Source organism: Parasteatoda tepidariorum, chromosome 10, assembly GCF_982258835.1.
Source record: "Parasteatoda tepidariorum strain Cologne lab strain chromosome 10, Ptep-v5.0, whole genome shotgun sequence".
NCBI lineage: Eukaryota > Metazoa > Arthropoda > Arachnida > Araneae > Theridiidae > Parasteatoda > Parasteatoda tepidariorum.
The window spans coordinates 92,395,636-92,414,945 of NC_141764.1; the positions used below are offsets into that span (position 1 = coordinate 92,395,636).

Sequence of the window (19,310 nt, forward strand, 5' to 3'; positions counted from 1 at the left end):
TAAATCCCGATATGAGGCTTTTAAATAACGTAAATATGAAACTCTACATCGAATTTAAAAAATGCGAAAATGCAAATCATGATGCGTAATTTTTAGATCACGATGCATAATTTTTAAATCGCGCGATATTACAACCGCAAAAACGAATCACGACATTGGATTTTAAGCTCACGTGAATACGTATTGCTACATAGGGTTTTAAAAGCTCGTAAATACAAATCGCGATATTGGTTTTTTAAATCTCGTAAATAAGAATCGCAATGTAAAATATTTAAATCGCCTGAATAATAATCGCAACGTTCAACTTTTAAATCAGGTAAATACGAAAATCGATGTTTGATAATAAAATCGAGATTTATATACAAAACACGATATTGGATTTTTTAATCTCGTAAATAAGAATCATAATGTACGATATTTAAATAGCGTAAATAAGAATCGCAATGCGCAACTTTTAAATCGGGTAAATACGAAAATCGATGATTGATATTAAAATCGTGTGAATAAAAATCGAGATATTTGCTGAGCCTGGACTTGGGATTTCTAAAACGCTTGTTTGTATTGTTTTTGTTTAGACATGATAAATAAAAATTTACAAGATTAATTGAATGAGAAATAAATATTTCAAATCCACCTCTATTTTTTGCTCTTTTTTTGTTTGTTTTCATGCCAGAATACAAGGAGCAGCGACGCCTGGATTACGAAAATACGAGCTATCCTGCCGACGGATAAAAAATACTGAAAATCTTACTTTCTGTGTGTGAAATCGGAGAAAATAGCTAATATAAGTAAAAATGCGGAGGGGTTAGCAGCTAGGACGTAGTTTGAATTTTCTGTTTATCTTTGAAAATCGTAAATAAATATAATTATTTTACTTCAACGGCTGAATTTTAAAAGAAAAGTGGGATATTATATAAAAAAAAGAAAAAGAAAGAAATTTTTAGAGAATCGGAGTTTTTGATAAAAAGGCTGAAATTCGAGAGACAAAAAAAATCTCATCCCTATATAAAGGTCAACCAGTTTTATCCCAAGGAAATGATTTTTAGAGAAACTTCAGAGAGAGGAACAAGGACTTCAATAATTTTGCTCCGCGGAAAATTAAATTCATCATAAAATATTTTAACTTGTGCAAAAAAAAATTTCAGCGGAAATTAGCGGAAAAAATCTGAAAAAAAAAAAGCGGAAATCCGCGGAAGAATCTCATCCCTGTCAATACTTATGCAGTGTGAATTTCAAATTCGAACTATCACTGTCTTATGCGCACCTTTCTACAGGACAAAAATCTAAAAATTGGGGCAAATAAGAATAAATCTGAAACATTGCTAACATTTCTTTTAACAAATAAATAAGTTTGCAAATGGAAAAAAAAAACTCCTCAAATTTTAAGTTATTAAAATCAAAGAGCCAATTAAAAGAATCTGTATTATAAATTTGTATTAAAGATTCAAATGCATGGAAATTATAGAAAATCCATAGTTTTTGAGATACTCTTTCCAACACATCCAAACAAACTGAAAAGGTGGCGAAAGCTCTATGGTTCAGGGATGCGTCTGGGTGTAAAGTAAAGTATTTGAGATACATAGAGTTTTAAATTATTTGTTCTGGATAAAAATAAGATTTGAAATAAGAAGAAAAATACTTAACAAAAATTAGTAATGCAATTAAACCCAGATCAAAACTGGTAGGACAAGTAACGTTCCACAAGTACTTTTTTTCCAAAACTTGTCTTGAAACTAAATTTCAATCACAGTTCCAATTGATACAGCCTCAAAAAATTCTATGGCAGCAAGAGGCAATTATTTCTTAAACTAGGGGTGCACAACCTTTTTCAGTGAAGGGCCACATGCACAGCAGATTGACCAATGAAGGGCCGCATGCCAAAGTGTTTAGACCGACATATTGAAAGCAATTGTTGGTGGTGATTGTTATATAAGCATCATTGTTTATATAACACTAAATTCTTTTTGTCGGTTAACCTTGTAATCTCTTTGCAGAAAATACAATACTTTAAAACATTTAAAATTAGAAAATGCAAAACTGATTACTTAAGAAGGAAAACAGAATTCGAAAATCAGAATCAATTTATCAGAAAAAATTTAAATAAATTGAAATAATTAAAAAACTATGGAAAAATTGAAATTTTTTTTAATCACATTACAAAATACAACAGTCCATTTAAACATAAATTTTAACGTTAAATTTTTTTTCTTCATAGAATTAAATTTCAAATAAATAAATATTCTAGTTATTAATATAAGTTCAAGTTAAATACTTTGATTTAAAGAAAGTTTATAGTGTTAAAAATGATTAAAACAAAACCCCTTAAGTGGAAAATAAAATTTAGCATTTATTAGGGAATGTACTTTAACTTTCAGACATTTTCATTTTAAATTAATAATAAGAGGCTGAGAGAGGGAAGAAAACGAAAGAAAGAAAACACATTAAATTTTAAAGAACTATATTCCTTAATAATAAAAAACTATTAAGATACTTGTTTACAACTTTTTATGACGAATATATTTTTAACATGACACTTACTATTTACAATTAATACACAATCAATAAAATTTACACTACTTTACGAAACTTATCTTGATTAAATTTTTTATACAGTTAAAATTTAATGATATACAAATCATTTCCCAGCACATAATCAAAAATGATATAAACTGCTCCAAGAAGGTAGAAAATGGTTTAAAAAATTTCTTAATGGTTATACTGTAATTTGCAAAATTTTTGAATATTTTGATAATTTTATCTACTTGATCATGTGATATTTTTTGAGCCATTAAATGAAAATGTAATGATTGTATTTAAAGACTTCTCTGCAATTTTGAACAGGCCAAATTCATTCTGGAAAACAGTCTTTCGACAGAAGCTGTTGCTGTGGGTAGTATGAAACTTAGAGCAAATAACATAATCAGTTTTGGAATTTGTCCTAGATGGTGTTCTTCCTTTCTGGGTTTTTAAATCGCGGAAATACAAATAGCGATGTGTTATTTTTTAATTGCTTGAATACGAATTGCTATGTGTTATTTTTTAATTGCTTGAATACGAATTGCCATGTGTAATTTTTAAATTGCGTAAATAAAAAACTCGATGCTTGTTTTTCAAATCGCGTGAATACGAATCGTGTGGCTTTTAAATTGCGAAAGGACTACTTACAACACTTGATTTTTAAAATGCATGAATATGAATCACGATATATGGTTTTTGAAACGCGTGCATATGAATTGCGAGAAAAGTAGCAATAGATGATTTTTTAAACGCCAGAACACGAATCGCGATTTTAAATCCCATAAATACGAAACGCGATGGATTATTTTTAAATCTCGTTAATGTTAATACGAAATGCGATACGCAATTTTCAGATAGCGTAAATACAAATTACGATGTATGACTTTTAAATTACATGTGACAACAAAAAGAATAGGTTCCATGTGTGTTGTTAAACTTGCACGTGTTCATGGGACTAAAGAATTCTGCCGTGTTTTGAATTATTTTTTTTGCAAAACGGAAATATGAACACATCTCGTTTTTTTTCTTCCTGGGAAGGTGTTGATTTGGCTAAGATACGTAGTTACTTTTTAAGTTACGAAAAAAATTAAAACTGAATCGAATTTCACGAGTTGTAATATTGTGTGAAAATATCAGGTATATTCTAAATCGCAAATAAAAATGCAGCAATAACGGGGAAGAAGAAAAAACATGTTCGAAAAACTTCTTAAAAAATGCGTGTTAAAATCGGTACAACGCAAATGATAAAATCGGCACAAACAGAGCACGTAAAAAATAATTATTTTAATGCGCGATTCAAAACTCGCTTGCTGTCAAACCATAGTATTAAAAATATCATAATCTTTTTAAATCACGGGGAAAACGTAATAACTACTAACCAAAATACTTTTATATTTCAGATGAAATTGGAGTAAATAAAGTCCATCAAAATTTTATGTAATTTAAATGCGGGATTTGAAATTAAAATCTCGCAATAGCGTATAAAAAATATCGGTACTTTCAAAACCTTGTAGAAATGTGTAGCGATAATTTCTAAAATAACGATTGAAAAATAATTTAATTTGCGATAAAATCATTACAAAAAATGGTTATCTAAATGAGCGATTCTTTACTCGCGATTCGTAATAATATCGAAGTTTTAAAAACCGGGCGGAAATGTGCAGCAATAACTGTTGAACAAAGAATCTAAAGTCATTTAGATTTTCCATGAAGTTTGCACAAATAAAGCGTTTCATAACTTTCAAAAATCGCTATTTCAGAAACTACTTGAAAATGGGTAGCAATAACTACCGAAAAGTCATTGGAATAGGCACATACGAAAAGCATCAAAAGTGGTAATTAAAATTCGTAAATCGTAATAATGATGTATTAAAAATATTGAGATTTTTAAAACTATGCTGAAATCCGTAGCGTTAACCATCGAAAAACTACATTGATTGAGATTGGGTGCTTCAAAAACTTAAAAGTGTAAATTTAAATTACCGAATTTTTTAAAATTATTTTTCAAAAACAAATATTAAATTTTTTTTCTTCATTTTTTTCAGATTGCGGCCGCGGGCCGCACATCGAGGGTTGGCGGGCCGCAGGTTGAGCACCCCTATCTTAAACCACTTATTTTTTATGCTTTAACAAATTCCAGAGACTGTATAAAGTTCAATTTAAAACCTTTTAATAATAATATTAGCAACAGAGATATTCAAATTAGAATCTGCTGACAAAAAAATTAATTGTTCAACAATTAATTTTGTTATTATTAGAAATAGAACTGAAATATATTTTTATAGCTTTAAACATACTTTTATAGACAGTTAGGCAATATATTTATATTACAATTAAGAATATATATGATAGTTTTTATCAATATTATTCAATAAATTAAAATCTTTAAGATATAAAATTATATATATAAATAAAAAATACAATTGAGACATGTATTCACACTAAGCAAATTAAACAAACTTGTTTGCAAATTTAGCAACTTAAATCAAAATCTACAGATTGAAGTTTAAGCGCTATTACAAATTTCTTTATCATGAGTCAAAAACATACCAACAATACTTTATCAATATGCTGATACACCCATGATATAAAAAATAGAGTGATAGTATACAGTTAAAACTTGATCGGTAAATTCTGAATATGTGATAATTCCAGATATTTGAGAGCTTAAAATCTCAATTCTAAACATTACCTCATTTTCAGGAAAAAAGAAAAGAACATCATAGTAAACACTCATAAAAAATTTAAAAAACGATAAATTAGGGAAAAACTAACAGTTGTCCATAAAAATTAAAGTTGTCAAGGAAAAATAAAAATTAAAATAGCAAAATGGAAATAAACAGCAAAATAATTCATAATAAAAATTACTGAAATTGCAAAAAAAAGAAAGAAAAAAAAATGTAAAATGGAAGCAAAGCAAAAAAGAGGAAAAGAGAACATTGAAATTTATGTTTTACATAACAGCACTAAAAGAAAAAAAGAAAATAATAAAGTGGCACCGGACAGGCTTTATAGTGGGTAAAAGAAAAAATCGGGACATTTCAATAGTACACTATGTTAGACTACTTTCAAAAAAGCTATAAAAAATAAATTATAATTGGTTCCACTTAAGTATTATTACGCTTAAGTAGAACTAATTTTATTTCAAAAAATACATGCTTATAGAAAAATAATAAAGATAACATGAAAATAAATTAAAATATTATGATAGTTTATGGATTATCTTAAAGAAATTTTTTTCATAGATTTCTGAAAATTCTAGTTAGTCAGGTTTTTACCACACATTTAACATAAAACACAATAAAGTTTAAATTCATCACACAAAGCTATAGTTTAATAACACTAAAATATGCAGAAAAACACTTTTCATTACAATTAGAACAAAAATATAACAAATATTACTTGCCTAGTTAAAAAAATAAACTAGATATCATGATATGTATATTCTTTTTCTTTGTTAAATTTAAAAAGACAGGAGAATAAATTAGCCATTTTCAAATTTAAAACTTCTGCAATATTTGTTAATTTCATTAAGCCAATAATTATTTTTATTATTGTGAGACTACATTAATGTATAAATTTCACAAAAGATATGCATTTAAATTAAAAATTATTTTTTGCCTTATTTCTCATAGTTTAAATACCCTAAAAAATAATTTCTTTTAATGGTATTTAAATGTACAAGCTTAAATTATTCCTTCTCTTCAATTTTCTTCATCAGTTTCAGAAAACAACACTAGGAAACTCTTAACAAAACACTTTTTCTTACTAAAAATTCTACTGTCCTGGCAAGCAATAACAACAATAATAAAAATATTAAAGTTCTGTACATACAGTCGACTTTAAGCTTTTAAATCAAAAATTTCATGCGATTTTAAAAGACACTAGGTGCCTTCACCTTCTTCCAATGTACGCTTTACATAAATTCTTTGAAATTTTAATACCTTTAGCACCAGAAGTTCGTTTTTTGATCAGAAATGTATTACTCCGAAATGTTTTTTGTAAACTTTTTCTTCACCACAAGACACATTTTAATACAAAACCAAATGTTAGAACACTTAAATTTGAAAGCAACAAAAACAAAACAACAAAAATTGCAATTGAAATGACTTTAACACAGTTTTTTGATGAGGAAAGACAAAACTTTCCTTCAAAGCTGAAACAGTGTATATAAAGTCAGCAACTCTAATCAAAAGCTATAGATTACAGTTTATAACCTTTACAAAAATTTATTTTTCATATGTCTAAATCATATCATTCAAATTTAGATGATATGCATTGTTAACACATGATTTACAATAATAAAAAAGGAATAAATAGTACAATCTTTATTAAGTTTTTTGCAATTTTTGATTTCTCTAACATCTTTATGGCAAAAAATTTCACTTACATTTTTATTAAATATTTGTAAAGACAAAACTGCACATGTAGAACTGCAAAACTGTAATCTAATAAATATTGTAGTTTTCTTTCACTGTAATCTTTTTTATTCTTAAATGCTCTTCAGTTTTACCTGGACTTAGCACCATGTTCTTACTTGATAAACTGATACTGTTTTACTATGAAATGGCATTTTTAAGAAATATTTTTAGGCTATAATTATTTTTTAAAAATATTATAATTACTTCAAAAGGAAGAAAAACATTTCAACCCCTGCTGACACCGTGCACCCTCGGTCCCTAAGCAGGATGTTTAAAGTGGTCACCCACCCGCTTACAGGTCGTAGTCAGTGACATTTAACTTCGGTGTTCTATGGGGAACCGTGTCTTTACTATCAGTCCACTAAGGGACTTGAACATTTTTTAAAGCCAATATAATTGAAGAAATATATTTATGCAAGGCAATAGAGAAGCTTACCTAGTCTATGATCCGAGATTATTTCTTTAAGCTCATCCGCTGAGGAATTGACCTCACTTTCACACTGTATTGGCTTGACTTTTTTAGGCTTTATTTCTACATCACTGTCTTCCTCTGACTCACTGCTAAGAATTTTCTTGCAATTCTTTTTACCTGTATTAAATGGTTTTCGAATTTCATCATCAGATCTATCAGACTCTTTACCACCACTAGCCATATTGATTGAAAGTGGAGTAGATTTTAATAGATGATCATCATCACTTTGAGAAGATAATACATTCAGATATTACTTTTTTTATCAGAGTAATATTGTATGTAGCCTGTAATGATGAAAAATGGCAAAATTTTAATGTTGAAGAAAATAACACAAATTTTTATAAAAAAAGTAAAAAAGAATATATTAAAGTATTTTAAAATAGTCTATAAAGAATATTTGTGGTAGAACACTGTGTGAATTTCTTGAAATACTCATCAACATACTATGAAGTTAAATTTAGAGAGAGAAAAAATTGTTTATCGACAATTTAAATCGTTAGTCGGTAGAAGTTTTGTGGCATAAAAGCTAGGAATGGTTATGTTATGCCAGTCGCTATGTTTAAAATATTGGAATAAAAAATTTTTAAATTAAAATGCGATTATTTTGATAATTAATGATAAATAGCCGTTCTCTGAAAAGTACAGCCACACTGCTACTTAAAAATTGTTTTGTCCTTTATAAAAGAAAAGATTAATTGTTTTTTTAAACACTGAAAAGGCAGCACTAGTCAAAGCTGGCAAGTTTCTCCCGAGGTGGTTAAAACCACTCGTAGAAACCGGTTAAAACTGGCAGGGCAGAAACCCTTTTCTGCCACATTTGTGGCAGAAATTCAGAAAATGACATAAAAGTAAGCACTGAGATTGACATACAATGGATAATTCATAGAAAAAACAATTAAATGCTAAACAAAGTACAATTTATTTACAAAATTATCACCATTCAAAATCAAATATTACATTGTTTGCACTCTGCAGTAATCTATAACAAAAGACATGTTTTGATGCAGTTTCTAAACCTGAACAATTTCTCAATTTGTTATGCACAAATGAGAAATTTGAAAAGATACTCTCAAGTCCAGCAGAACTAGCAGGCATTGCCATCAAGGAACAAGCAAGATTTGTGAAACTTTCAACTATTACATATTTTTTAAAACTGGACAACCATGAAGTAGCTGAGGTATTTGTCAAAACTTGACTGGAAAAATAAATTTCAGGAAATGGGGCTAATTTGTTTTGCAAAGCTATGACATAAGGTACAAAATCTGGGTTAATATTGGCGAGTAAAATTCTGGCACTTTCTTCTTGAGCACATGATAATTTCAATCCCAAATACTTTGGATGCAGCATATAAGCTGGCGAATGATAATCAGTAAGTGCCTGTTCAAATCTGTATGTCACTTCTTTTTCTATAAACAGCCATATGATTCTCTTCACTTAATTCATTTTTCAGTTAATTTAAACAAAATGTCATTAAGCAATTACTAGAACTAATAGAGATTAGTTTCTGCCGGTTTTTACCGATTAGAACCAGTTTCTGCCTTCAAAAAGCCAACCCTGGCACTAGTACTTTTGAAAAAACATTGAATAACATCCAGGGGTGCCTAATATCATTTGTGTGCCAGGTTCTCCCAAAGTTCAAAGACTGTTTCAGGGTTTACCTACTTTAAGATTATATATTTGACTGCAACACGCGCATAAATGTCTCATTTTTTTCTTTTACAAAAAGATGCAGTGCTCACTTTAAAACAGTTATATACACCACATTAATTATATTGAGAAACTATCTATCACATGAATATTTTTAATCAGTAAAATTCAGGTTATAAATTTAGTTAAAAGTATTATTTTTTAATATATATATATATATATATAGATATAAAACCCCAGGGTTGATAACATTTGAACAACTAAAAGAAGAGCATTTTGTTCATTTTGCGGAGCACTTTTTAAACTTTAGTGAAATAATTGAATAACAAAATAAAACTCAAATTTAAAAAAAAAAATTTTTTTTCAATACATTTCTTTAATGAAAGAAAACTATTAAAGCAAAAACACATTTAAACAGAACCGATAACAAAAAATATTAAATTAAGAATTTTAGTCAGAAAATCATTTTAAATATTAAATAAAAATCAAAGCATGAGAAGCTAACAATGCTTTCATAAAGAAAGAAAATAATGTTTTGCTATATTAAAAATAATTGTTTTCAAATCTAGATAATTTTTTTGTTTTCAATAGCATCTTTTTTAAAAAATCCTTTTATTTTCTTCAAGCCAATATTATTTTAACAAATCTATTAAAATTGGCAGAGCAAATGGTGCATTCAGCATTGTTCCAAAATTTTGCAATGATATTGGGAACCCTGTTAACATATTAACCAGTATTTACCGAATTTAGCACAATATTGAATTATTATTAAAGGTAATTGGCAGCTGTTAAAAATCAATGGGAAAATTTTTTTTTATTGCTGCATAGTAGGGCATCATTGGAACAACAAATTTCAGTATTTAAAAAAAAAAAAAATTTTTTTTTTTTAAAATACAAGATAGGTCAAAGCAATGATTGAAATTTCGCAAATTTATTTTCAGTTGGGTGGATTTTTTAAGTTTTATCACTCTAAAATACTTTTGAATACAAATCATTATTATTTATAAAAAGGTTAGCATGATTTAAACCATTTAATACATCAAGTCCGACTTTCAATATCTATTTGAAATACAATGAATTTTGATTAGTTTAAAATTTTTTTAACGTAACACAAAATTTATATCGAATTAAACATAACCTAAAGGTAGGTGGCAAATATAATTACAAGATGAACAAAAAAGAGGTCTCTATAAAAATTAGAGACTATGAAAATTCTTAGAAATCTTAAAATATTTCTCTGTAATGCAAGTTGTGATTTTTTGATGGGTTTGGTATTTGTATAAATATAAAAAGTAATGCACTTGAAAGTGGCTATAAATTTCGTCCATTTCTTACTTTCTCAGGGGCGGGAAGTAGTCAATTAAACTTGGCGACTATTTATGTGTCATGCCCTTGTACTCAAACCTATATTTTACTTTTATTAACATTAGCAACAAAAAAAAAAGAAAGTTGTAGAAATTCGGCAATCAGAAACAAACATATATTTATATAGATAATATACTTATATAAACCTATCTCTTATCCTTAAGTTTATATATCTCATTTAATCTACATTTATCATAGTGACAGATATAGGACTTTTAAAAGAACATTGAGGTAAGAAAAAAAAAAGGCTAATAATTGGCTGAGTGCTCATTTGACAGGCATTCGAATTATGATAGCTCAGTTTACATGACATACATAAAATCAAGTTGAATTTTCAAGAAATCAATCAATAACAATTTTATATTTAAAACTAAAGCTTATACTTAGGTATAATATAAAGATGACCTAAACAGAAATTCCATTCTGTTTTCATCCATATATGAAAAAAACTGCTTAATCAAAATCAAATCCTTTTTTAGTAAAAAGATTTGAAACTTTTTTGCTTCCTTTAATATTGGACAGCATAACTTTACATTAACTACTTAAACAGAATTTTAGGTCTTATGTAGTTTAACTCTGGCACAATGAATGACAACATAAATTTTTTAGATTTGAAATTTATGAGTTCAAAGACATAATTTGCTATTTAAAATACAGACTTGTCAGTTAAAAGTCAACTTAATGGAATGAAAGATATAAAAAGTGAAAACAATAAAAATCTAACAAAATGTATGAATATATTTAATTTTTATAGCGTCACAAACACAAAAAGAATAAAGTATTTTTAACAATAATACTTTTTATGTGATCTGCCATATTTCTTATGATTTCAGACGCCATTTTAGTTTATTAATAAACAAATATTTTCAAAAGATCATTTGAATTCACAACATAATATCAAACTCATATAATAGTATATTTGGCTTACAAGGAGATTTAAAACGAATTTTATTCGCTATAGTCTCTTAATTAGTCTAGTTTGTTATGTACGCAAACTCTACAAATCTAGAGATCGAATACTTGTCAAGAGATCAATTAATTTGTTAGATATGGTTTATATGAAAGTATATTGAATTTTTAAGAATGTTATTTCGTATAAACATTATTAAATTCATATCTAAATATTCAACTTTTCACTCTAATCAATTTAACTTAAAATATACAAATAATTTCTCCTTCGCTGCCGTCATTCCCGGATTATTGCATTTGATGCCAAAGTACGTCGTGGTAAGTAATAAGATACGAAAAAAAATTATTTCTTAAAAAAACAACGAATAAAACGAATTAGGCAAATTTTTATTCATAGCTTGGTGCTAAAATAAAAGTTTTAAGTTATTAAATTTTGATATTTGAAGCGATTTCTGGATTTTTCAAATTTTTAATAATCGACATACGATTCATTATACTTAACTGTAACCATGTTTGATTGAATCGAGAAGCAGCAAAAGATTAATTTTATCCTTGTTTTGATAGGCTATTTTGTTGATTTGCGAATTTAAGAATTAAAATGACAAATAATTCTGTGATATTTTTTTCCTTCTAAATAGACATTTATTGGTAGTTAATGTATTTTATATCAAAATATTAGTTGATTTGTTAATTTATTTCATCCAAAACAATAAGGAAAAAAATTATGTAAAGTTCTGATCAAGTTTGAAATGATGATCAGGATGCCGGCCTATCAACCAATCAAAGAGGGGATCGTCGGGGAGCATTAAGCATTCCAGGAATTATTGTTTATTTGATGAACTTGTCATCGTCATGCCAGCCGGTGCGAAGGGGTCTAAATAATCAGCTGATCCGCTAAGAATTTCAGTTTCATTTCATATTTAGTAAGCTTAGCCAGAACAAGCTTTTTTCCTGAAAATCTTTTGGAAAACTTGGAAGCTTGCGAAAAATATGGAACAAATCTTTAAGTAAGCAATATTAATGTTTTTTTGTTTGCATATAAGTGTTATTAAATCATAAAAAAATTAATTAATGTAAGAAATTTTTAGTATATTATGAGATTCATATTTTTTTTCTTTTGAAATTCATAATTTGATTCATTAAAGCAAGGTAAATAAATATTGCAATCTGGCTCTAATTCTCTTATGTTTTTCTAAATTTATATTAAAATGCTGTTTCTAGAGAATTAAAAGTTTTCTTGGGTCATCCCACACCCCTTTTTATAAGATACTACCTACAATTCTGAAATAAAACGATTTTATTTTTCTTTACTAATCAGGCACTAATTATCATTATATTTATTATTGCTGAAATGAAAAAACAAAAATAAGTAGAAACCCTGTGGCAGAATTTTTTCCAAATATCTGTCCGAGAAAGATATTAAGCTAATCTCTAACATTAATATCTTTCTGCAAGATATTTTTAATGTTACTACATATATGTTACTAATTTTAATTAACAAAAGCGCTGTGTTTACAAAAAAAAAAAAAAACTATAAATTTTTTAATTGAGCATGTAATAATGTTTTACTCCAATATGGGTGATATTCTCACATTTTGTTGGGAGGGGAGGAATTATTTTCTTCTTCACATTTTTTAAATAATCATCATAATGGGGATATTTCCGTATCCTGATATGTTACGCCAACTACAATCGCCAAGGTGTCAAATTAATTTTAAACTTGCAAATTTTTATACAAAAACGATTTAGATGTTTGCCTGGGGGCTACGAGTTATACCTTTCTAGTTGGTCCATTTCAGTGATGTGCTTTATAGTGTCTCGCGGGCCACTACCGGAAGTTTCTAAGATTTGGCTATAGTTCTGCCACAGATCACGATACTGAAATCTCCCCATCATAATAAAAAAACATAATTAAAAATCATGAAATCTATAGCAATAATTACCCCCCCCCCCCCAAAAAAAAACAGCGAAATCATGCAAAACGGATTCCTCAAATGTGTGTTTCTTTTCGAGATCAAGTTGTTGTAATAAGCAATAAATAATATCTCCTAAGAAATATCAAATTTAGAAACTGTGGAGAAATCATTAGCAATAACTGCCTAAAATTCGAAAAGAATTATTACCTTAAAAAGTAATTGAAAAAGTATTGCCAATAACTCAAGTGAACGACTCGAATTTTCCATATTGTTTGAAATATATCGGGATATTTAAAAACCGTATGAATATCAATTTAAACAAATACTGAAAATATAATCGAAACATTACATCGATTTATGGTACTATTAGGGTAAATTGAGCGAATAGTGATCCAAAAGTGATTATTTAAATGCACGATTCAAATCATACATAAATTTTACGTCAATTAGGTTAATTATACGAAGATTACGCTGTAAATTTCTGTAGATAAGAAAAGTAAAATTTTTTACTTTTTAAAAGAAAAATCTTTCTGCATGAACTCTAACGTTCTGCGACAATGGTGCCGTGTCGCTATGCTTCTGCCACGAGGAGTAGAAGATGGGCTTAAAAATTTTTTAAAGATAGTTATCTTTGTGAATTTTTTTTACATTATAAAAATTTTTATTTTAACATTCTGTTTTTCACAAGCATCACATAGTATTTTTAAATTATATTACTATATGGTACTTCGGGATTATCCCGTCAACCATTTTCGCCAAACCTAAAAACTAGTGCCAAAGGTTCTGGCGAGTGTTGGTAGGTCAACTGGATTATCCCAAAGAGGAATGAGGCACTTTGGGATTATCCCGTCGACCATTTTGTTTGCGCTTTAAAAACTATCAAGGATTTTTGACAGCCAAAATTATTTATATAATAATATATATGATTATTATTAATAATATATAATTTGTTTATTATTATGATTTGATAAATTTGTTGTGTTTACAATGTTAATTTTATAAAAACTAAGGCCAAACCTAAAAACTAGCACTAAATGATTTGGCGAGCGTTGGCAGGTTGACAGGATAATCCCTAACTAACTCCTATAAAAATGCCTGTGTATTTGCCTGAAATTGTTTAAAGTGAATTTTTCTTTTGTAAATGGAATTGCACAAGTTTTTCATTTCTTTAATTTCTGATTTTGAGATTTATTTTTAAATACAATTTAAGCATGAATATTAAATTCCTGTTTATAGATTTGTTGATGAACATCAGAAAGATTATATTAATGGATTGAAAGAAGCCGTAGCTATCAAAAGTGTGTCAGCATGGCCTGATTATCGTCCTGAAATAAACAAGATGCTGCAGTGGGCTGCCAAAGTAATCTATTATTTCTTCTACTTGGGGTGATTTTGTGTTGTGATCTGTGGCAGACTAATCGCTAAGTCTCTGCAACTAGAAACTAGAAAAAACATTACAGAACGAGACCAACTTGAAAGGTATAACTCTTAGCCATCCCTGGGTTAACCTCTATTTTTTATTTTTTTAAAAAATTTCCCGTTTAAAATGATTTTGGTGGCTTAGCGATTGTAGTTTGTTTTGCAGATCACGATACAGAAATATCCCCTTCAACTTGATCTGTGTCATGATTAAATAAAAAATATATTTAAAAAATTCTTTAGTTTATTTAAATTTATTACTGAAAAATTGCAATTAGTCTATTGCTAAAAGAATCGTTGGAAGTTTGTTACAAAATAAAATTCTAATACAAAACTTTGACTGAAGTTGCATTTTTTTGCACAAAATTACTATGTCAACCAAAATAATTATTTATGAAATAAAATTTTTTTTAAGGATGTCTGATAGCGTCTTACTAATATTTCACCCTTTAAAAAATTTTTGAACTTCATTTTGGACTCTATTTTAGGGCTGCACAACCTTTTTGAGTGAAGGGCCCCTTTCGCTGAAGGTTGACTAGCGAAGTTTTTCAAATTTACAAATTTGTTTCAAAATTTACATAAACGATGAAAAAAAATATATAGAAATTTCTATGCTCTACCTTACAATCAATCTAATTGAGGCTGATTTGAAGAAAATTTCTTTTTCTGCTTTTCACAGTCCCACTTTCCATTTTACTTTCAGGCATCAAGAATTTGACAACAGCAGTTGGTTTTTCTATCGAGCTGAGAGCATTGTTTTAAGGCATTCAATTGATGAACCAATATTATCGATTTTAGGTGACTTTCAAGAATTTTAAGCATGACACTGGCAGGTCTTGTTAAATTGTTGTTTAGTTAGAACACTTGTGTTCCAAATTGAAGTTTTTCTTTTTTTTTTTAAATGAACTATTCTATAAAATATAAATTAAAATACTTTTAATAAATTCTGTCATTTTTGTACAAATTACGCCAGAATTAAGTTGCGACGAAGGGGTTGAAACTTAAATTAATCTTATTCAATAATTTGCGTGCAGAAAATTTTTAAATTCAGATTTGAGGTTCACTATTTTATCTAAGTCTGCGGCTCCTTTACCTTATATTAACAACGGCTAATGAGGTTCACTGATTTTTTTAACTTTATATAGTAATGTATTTGTTTATTTCCCTTCCATCTTTTGTTCACTGACACTCTTATGGAATGCATTTCCCCCTCATTAAACAAAGAGGAAATAAAATTAATGTTCCACTCCTTTAAGTTTGATTGATGGCAACTTATCAGAGAACCACAGATTATTTTTAATGTACTGGAAAAAATAAAGAATTTTCTTCCTCACCCCTTATTTACCTAATGATCAAGAAATATTGAAGATTAATCTGGACATGTGTAGTGAAAAGATTCATCCACCTATTCCTCTTCTTCATGAATGACTGGAATATCCATATTTTTCTTCAGTTGTTCTAATTCAAAATGGCAGTGAAAATCAACCAAGCAAAATTTTTCTCGATATTGGATAAAAGGTTCTGCACTGTATTACATGGTGCGTAGCATTTTTAAAAGGTGCTTATTTTCGATTTTATTTTTTAAAAGCCCTAAAAAGTTTTTTTTTTTTTAATGAGTATTTTTAAAAAGTGCTTAATTTTCCCTTTTCGAAAAGGATATTTTCTTCTTCTTTAAAATGTCAATTTTCGACATGTATTATTCAAAAGCGTGCTTTTCACATTGTTCTATTCAACGTTTTCACAATAAATTCAACCAAAATCTATTCCGGCATCCCGTCGGTCCGTAGCACATGAAAGCACCAATCATTGTACATGTTTGATGAAATACTTAGTCCGCAAGTGCGTCTACTGAGCTGGGTTTGGTGAGATTATTGCACCCTCATGTGCAACTCTGCTGCATTTTGCAAGATATTCTCAATTTCAGACTTCATTTTCCACCCTCTGATATCGAACCGCAAAATCTCCTTGATCATTTTATAATGGCTAATATAATTACGAAAAGAGTTCTTTGTCAGAAACTAGTTACTTTATCATGATCATGTAAAGTCTTTGAAAATTATTTTGCATTTTGTTGCTGTATGTAGTGTTTAAAAATATTTTTTGAGTGCTTAAAAAGTACTTAAAAGGAGCTTATTTTTTGTTATAAAATTTGGCTACGCACCCCGTATATTGTTTAATTTTAACATTTCACCTGTATGGACTGATCTTGATTTTTTCTCCTAATCAATGATACTATAAAGAGTTCTAATGTTAATAACACCGATATGCTTTTAGAAATTAGAAGAGGAAGGTGCTACTGTTACTCTAGTTGACATTGGTAAACAAACACTACCCGATGGAAAGATAATACCTCTGCCTCCTATTTTGTTAGGAACTTTAGGAAATGATCCATCTAAGAAAACAGTCTGTGTGTATGGTCATCTTGATGTTCAGCCAGCTTATAAGGTAATATTTAATGTATCGGGGAAAAAAAAACAATCACAACTTATTCACAGTATCTCATAAAAGTCAAATTTTATTTAATTTATCAATAGGAAGATGGCTGGAATACAGAACCTTTTGTACTGACAGAGAAAGATGGAAAGCTTTACGGTCGCGGATCGTCTGACGATAAAGGCCCAGTTTTAGGCTGGCTTTATGCAATAAATGCATACAGAAAGACTGGTAATGCTTTGCCTGTTAACTTGAAGGTAAGTATTATTAAATTTCATAGGGTCAAAATTGTACTGAAATTTCTCACTTTCACACTGCATTTGCATATCGCAAAGATAGCAACAACAAAAAAATTTAGTTGCACAAAAACCCATCAATTTAAAGTTAGTAAGAGTCTGGGACTAATGCCCAGAGGGACAGACTGTATTCAATGTTCCAACAAAACTAAACACTATTCTCGAGAATTTTAATTAATCTAAAATAAATTTACATATTTTGTTTTTAAAGTCACATCTTAAATACAATTATCTCTCTAAAATTTACTATGATTTTAAAATATGAGCTAGCTGCTAATTACAGTTAAAAAAAAATTTTTTTTTAATAATAAATTTAAAAAATATATAATTCACCCCATTTCTAAATATATTTTTTTCGATCAGTGTAATTTACTATATTACCATATTTTTCTCTTTTTCAACTTGGTAGAAAATGCATTCTTTTTAATTAGCTAACCCAATTATCATCTTACGTGACATCTCTCTCTCTCTATATATTATTATCTCTTGCGTAATTAACATCTGCTCAAGAGTAAATTCTCTATCAAATATTTGACAATGGAGCAAAGCACCTGCTTTGTATCATTTTGATTATTTAGCTGCTTGTTTTATTCATTCCTTTTCACTTCATTTATAATTCCATTTGTTGTTTTATTTTTCTGGAAAGTATCAGTAATAATATCTTTCCAGCTAAATAAAACAGTAATTAGTTTCTGTGAGTGTGGGAGCATTTCAAGACACTCAAATCAATTCACTTTTTTGAATGGAAGTAAAGATTCTAATCTCTCTTTGTCATCTATTTTTTATTATTATTTTATTTTTTATATATTCATCTGAATCTTTTTTTATGGTTTCTTTATTGTGCTGTGCTTAAAATTCTGCCCCTTCAATTTTTTACTAAGTAATTCATTTTTGGACATCACATCAGCTACTAAAGCATTGTTACTTGTTTTTAAACTTTCTAAGCTTGTTTTTAAGCTTGCTAAGCATAATATCACAGCCAATAATTTAGAGAAAGGTTTAAAAATATGATTCATAATTTAGTATTATTTCTATACAAGACATTTTTACTTTTCACTGGAAGAAAAGAAAAAAAATTAAATTCACAGGAAAAAAGAAATTTTGTTTAAACAAATAGCATTAATGTCTGTGTTTGAGAAGACATCATGAAAATCATAAATTTGTTGATAACTTAAAAATTTAAAAATTTTCCTACTGTCGAAGTATGGAGTACAGCATATTACAAAGAGTCTGAAATTATGATAACTTTCAAAGTCACCTTCAAATTGCTAATATTGAGGATAAAATATTATCTATTTTAAAAGAGTTAAAAAAAATAACTATCCTTCTGCTATTGTGACAAATTTGTTTTGAGGAAAATACATTTTTCAGTTTAAGCGAGCTTTGGAAAAGAGCAATATGGAAAATCTTTTTTTATATTTCTGGTATCAATATCAAAAAAAGAGAGATTTTATAGTCTTTTTAAAATCTTGACCTTTTTTTATAACGAAAATTTTTACTGCTGATGCTGATCAAACTATCATTCTCCTTACATGAAAGAAAAAAATCTTTTGTTGTTTTTAGGAATTCTACCGCACTTTTCAAAAGAATGCACCCTTTTACATATCATTCATCATGTAAAACATAAAGGCATATTTGAATATTATATAGGCAAATAATATAACTACAGCTTATATACTTGTCATTGTATTAAAATTGTATACAATACTCCTGACCCTTTGAATTTTAGACTGTATTAAATTAGAAACAAATAATAGTTTTTATGTAATTTCATAAAATAAAAAATTGCTGCACTACTCTCTATTTCTATAACATACTAGCTCCTAAAAATTAATCTTAGCTCTTAGAAATTTTAAATTTTTGTTGACTCCTCTTATCTATATAAAAATCTTATCCATATTTAGTCCGTTTAATG

The 19,310-nt window shown here is 28.2% G+C and overlaps 2 protein-coding genes across 4 annotated transcripts in view; one reads left to right on the forward strand and one right to left on the reverse strand.

Moving 5' to 3' along the window:
• The window catches only part of LOC107451712 (uncharacterized), a 30,753-nt gene extending 19,115 nt beyond the window's left edge, over positions 1-11,638 (reverse strand). The window contains exons 1-2 of one of the 3 annotated variants that reach the window (XM_043053707.3): positions 11,351-11,638; positions 7,375-7,694 (exon numbers count right to left, since the gene is read on the reverse strand). In XM_043053707.3, the coding sequence (XP_042909641.2) occupies positions 7,375-7,591 (217 nt within the window). In that variant the 5' untranslated portion in view covers positions 7,592-7,694; positions 11,351-11,638. Of the gene's footprint in view, positions 1-7,374; positions 7,695-10,392 lie in introns of all 3 variants that reach the window. The other 2 variants (XM_043053713.3, XM_087153343.1) reach the window with 2 other exon arrangements.
• A 45-nt stretch (positions 11,639-11,683) lies between these two features.
• Positions 11,684-19,310, forward strand: part of Cndp2 (Cytosolic non-specific dipeptidase 2) — a 28,794-nt gene continuing 21,167 nt past the window's right edge. The window contains exons 1-4 of the mRNA XM_016067908.4: positions 11,684-12,338; positions 14,484-14,607; positions 16,941-17,111; positions 17,201-17,356. Of these exons, the coding sequence (XP_015923394.1) occupies positions 12,322-12,338; positions 14,484-14,607; positions 16,941-17,111; positions 17,201-17,356 (468 nt within the window). The 5' untranslated portion in view covers positions 11,684-12,321. The remainder of the gene's footprint in view (positions 12,339-14,483; positions 14,608-16,940; positions 17,112-17,200; positions 17,357-19,310) is intronic.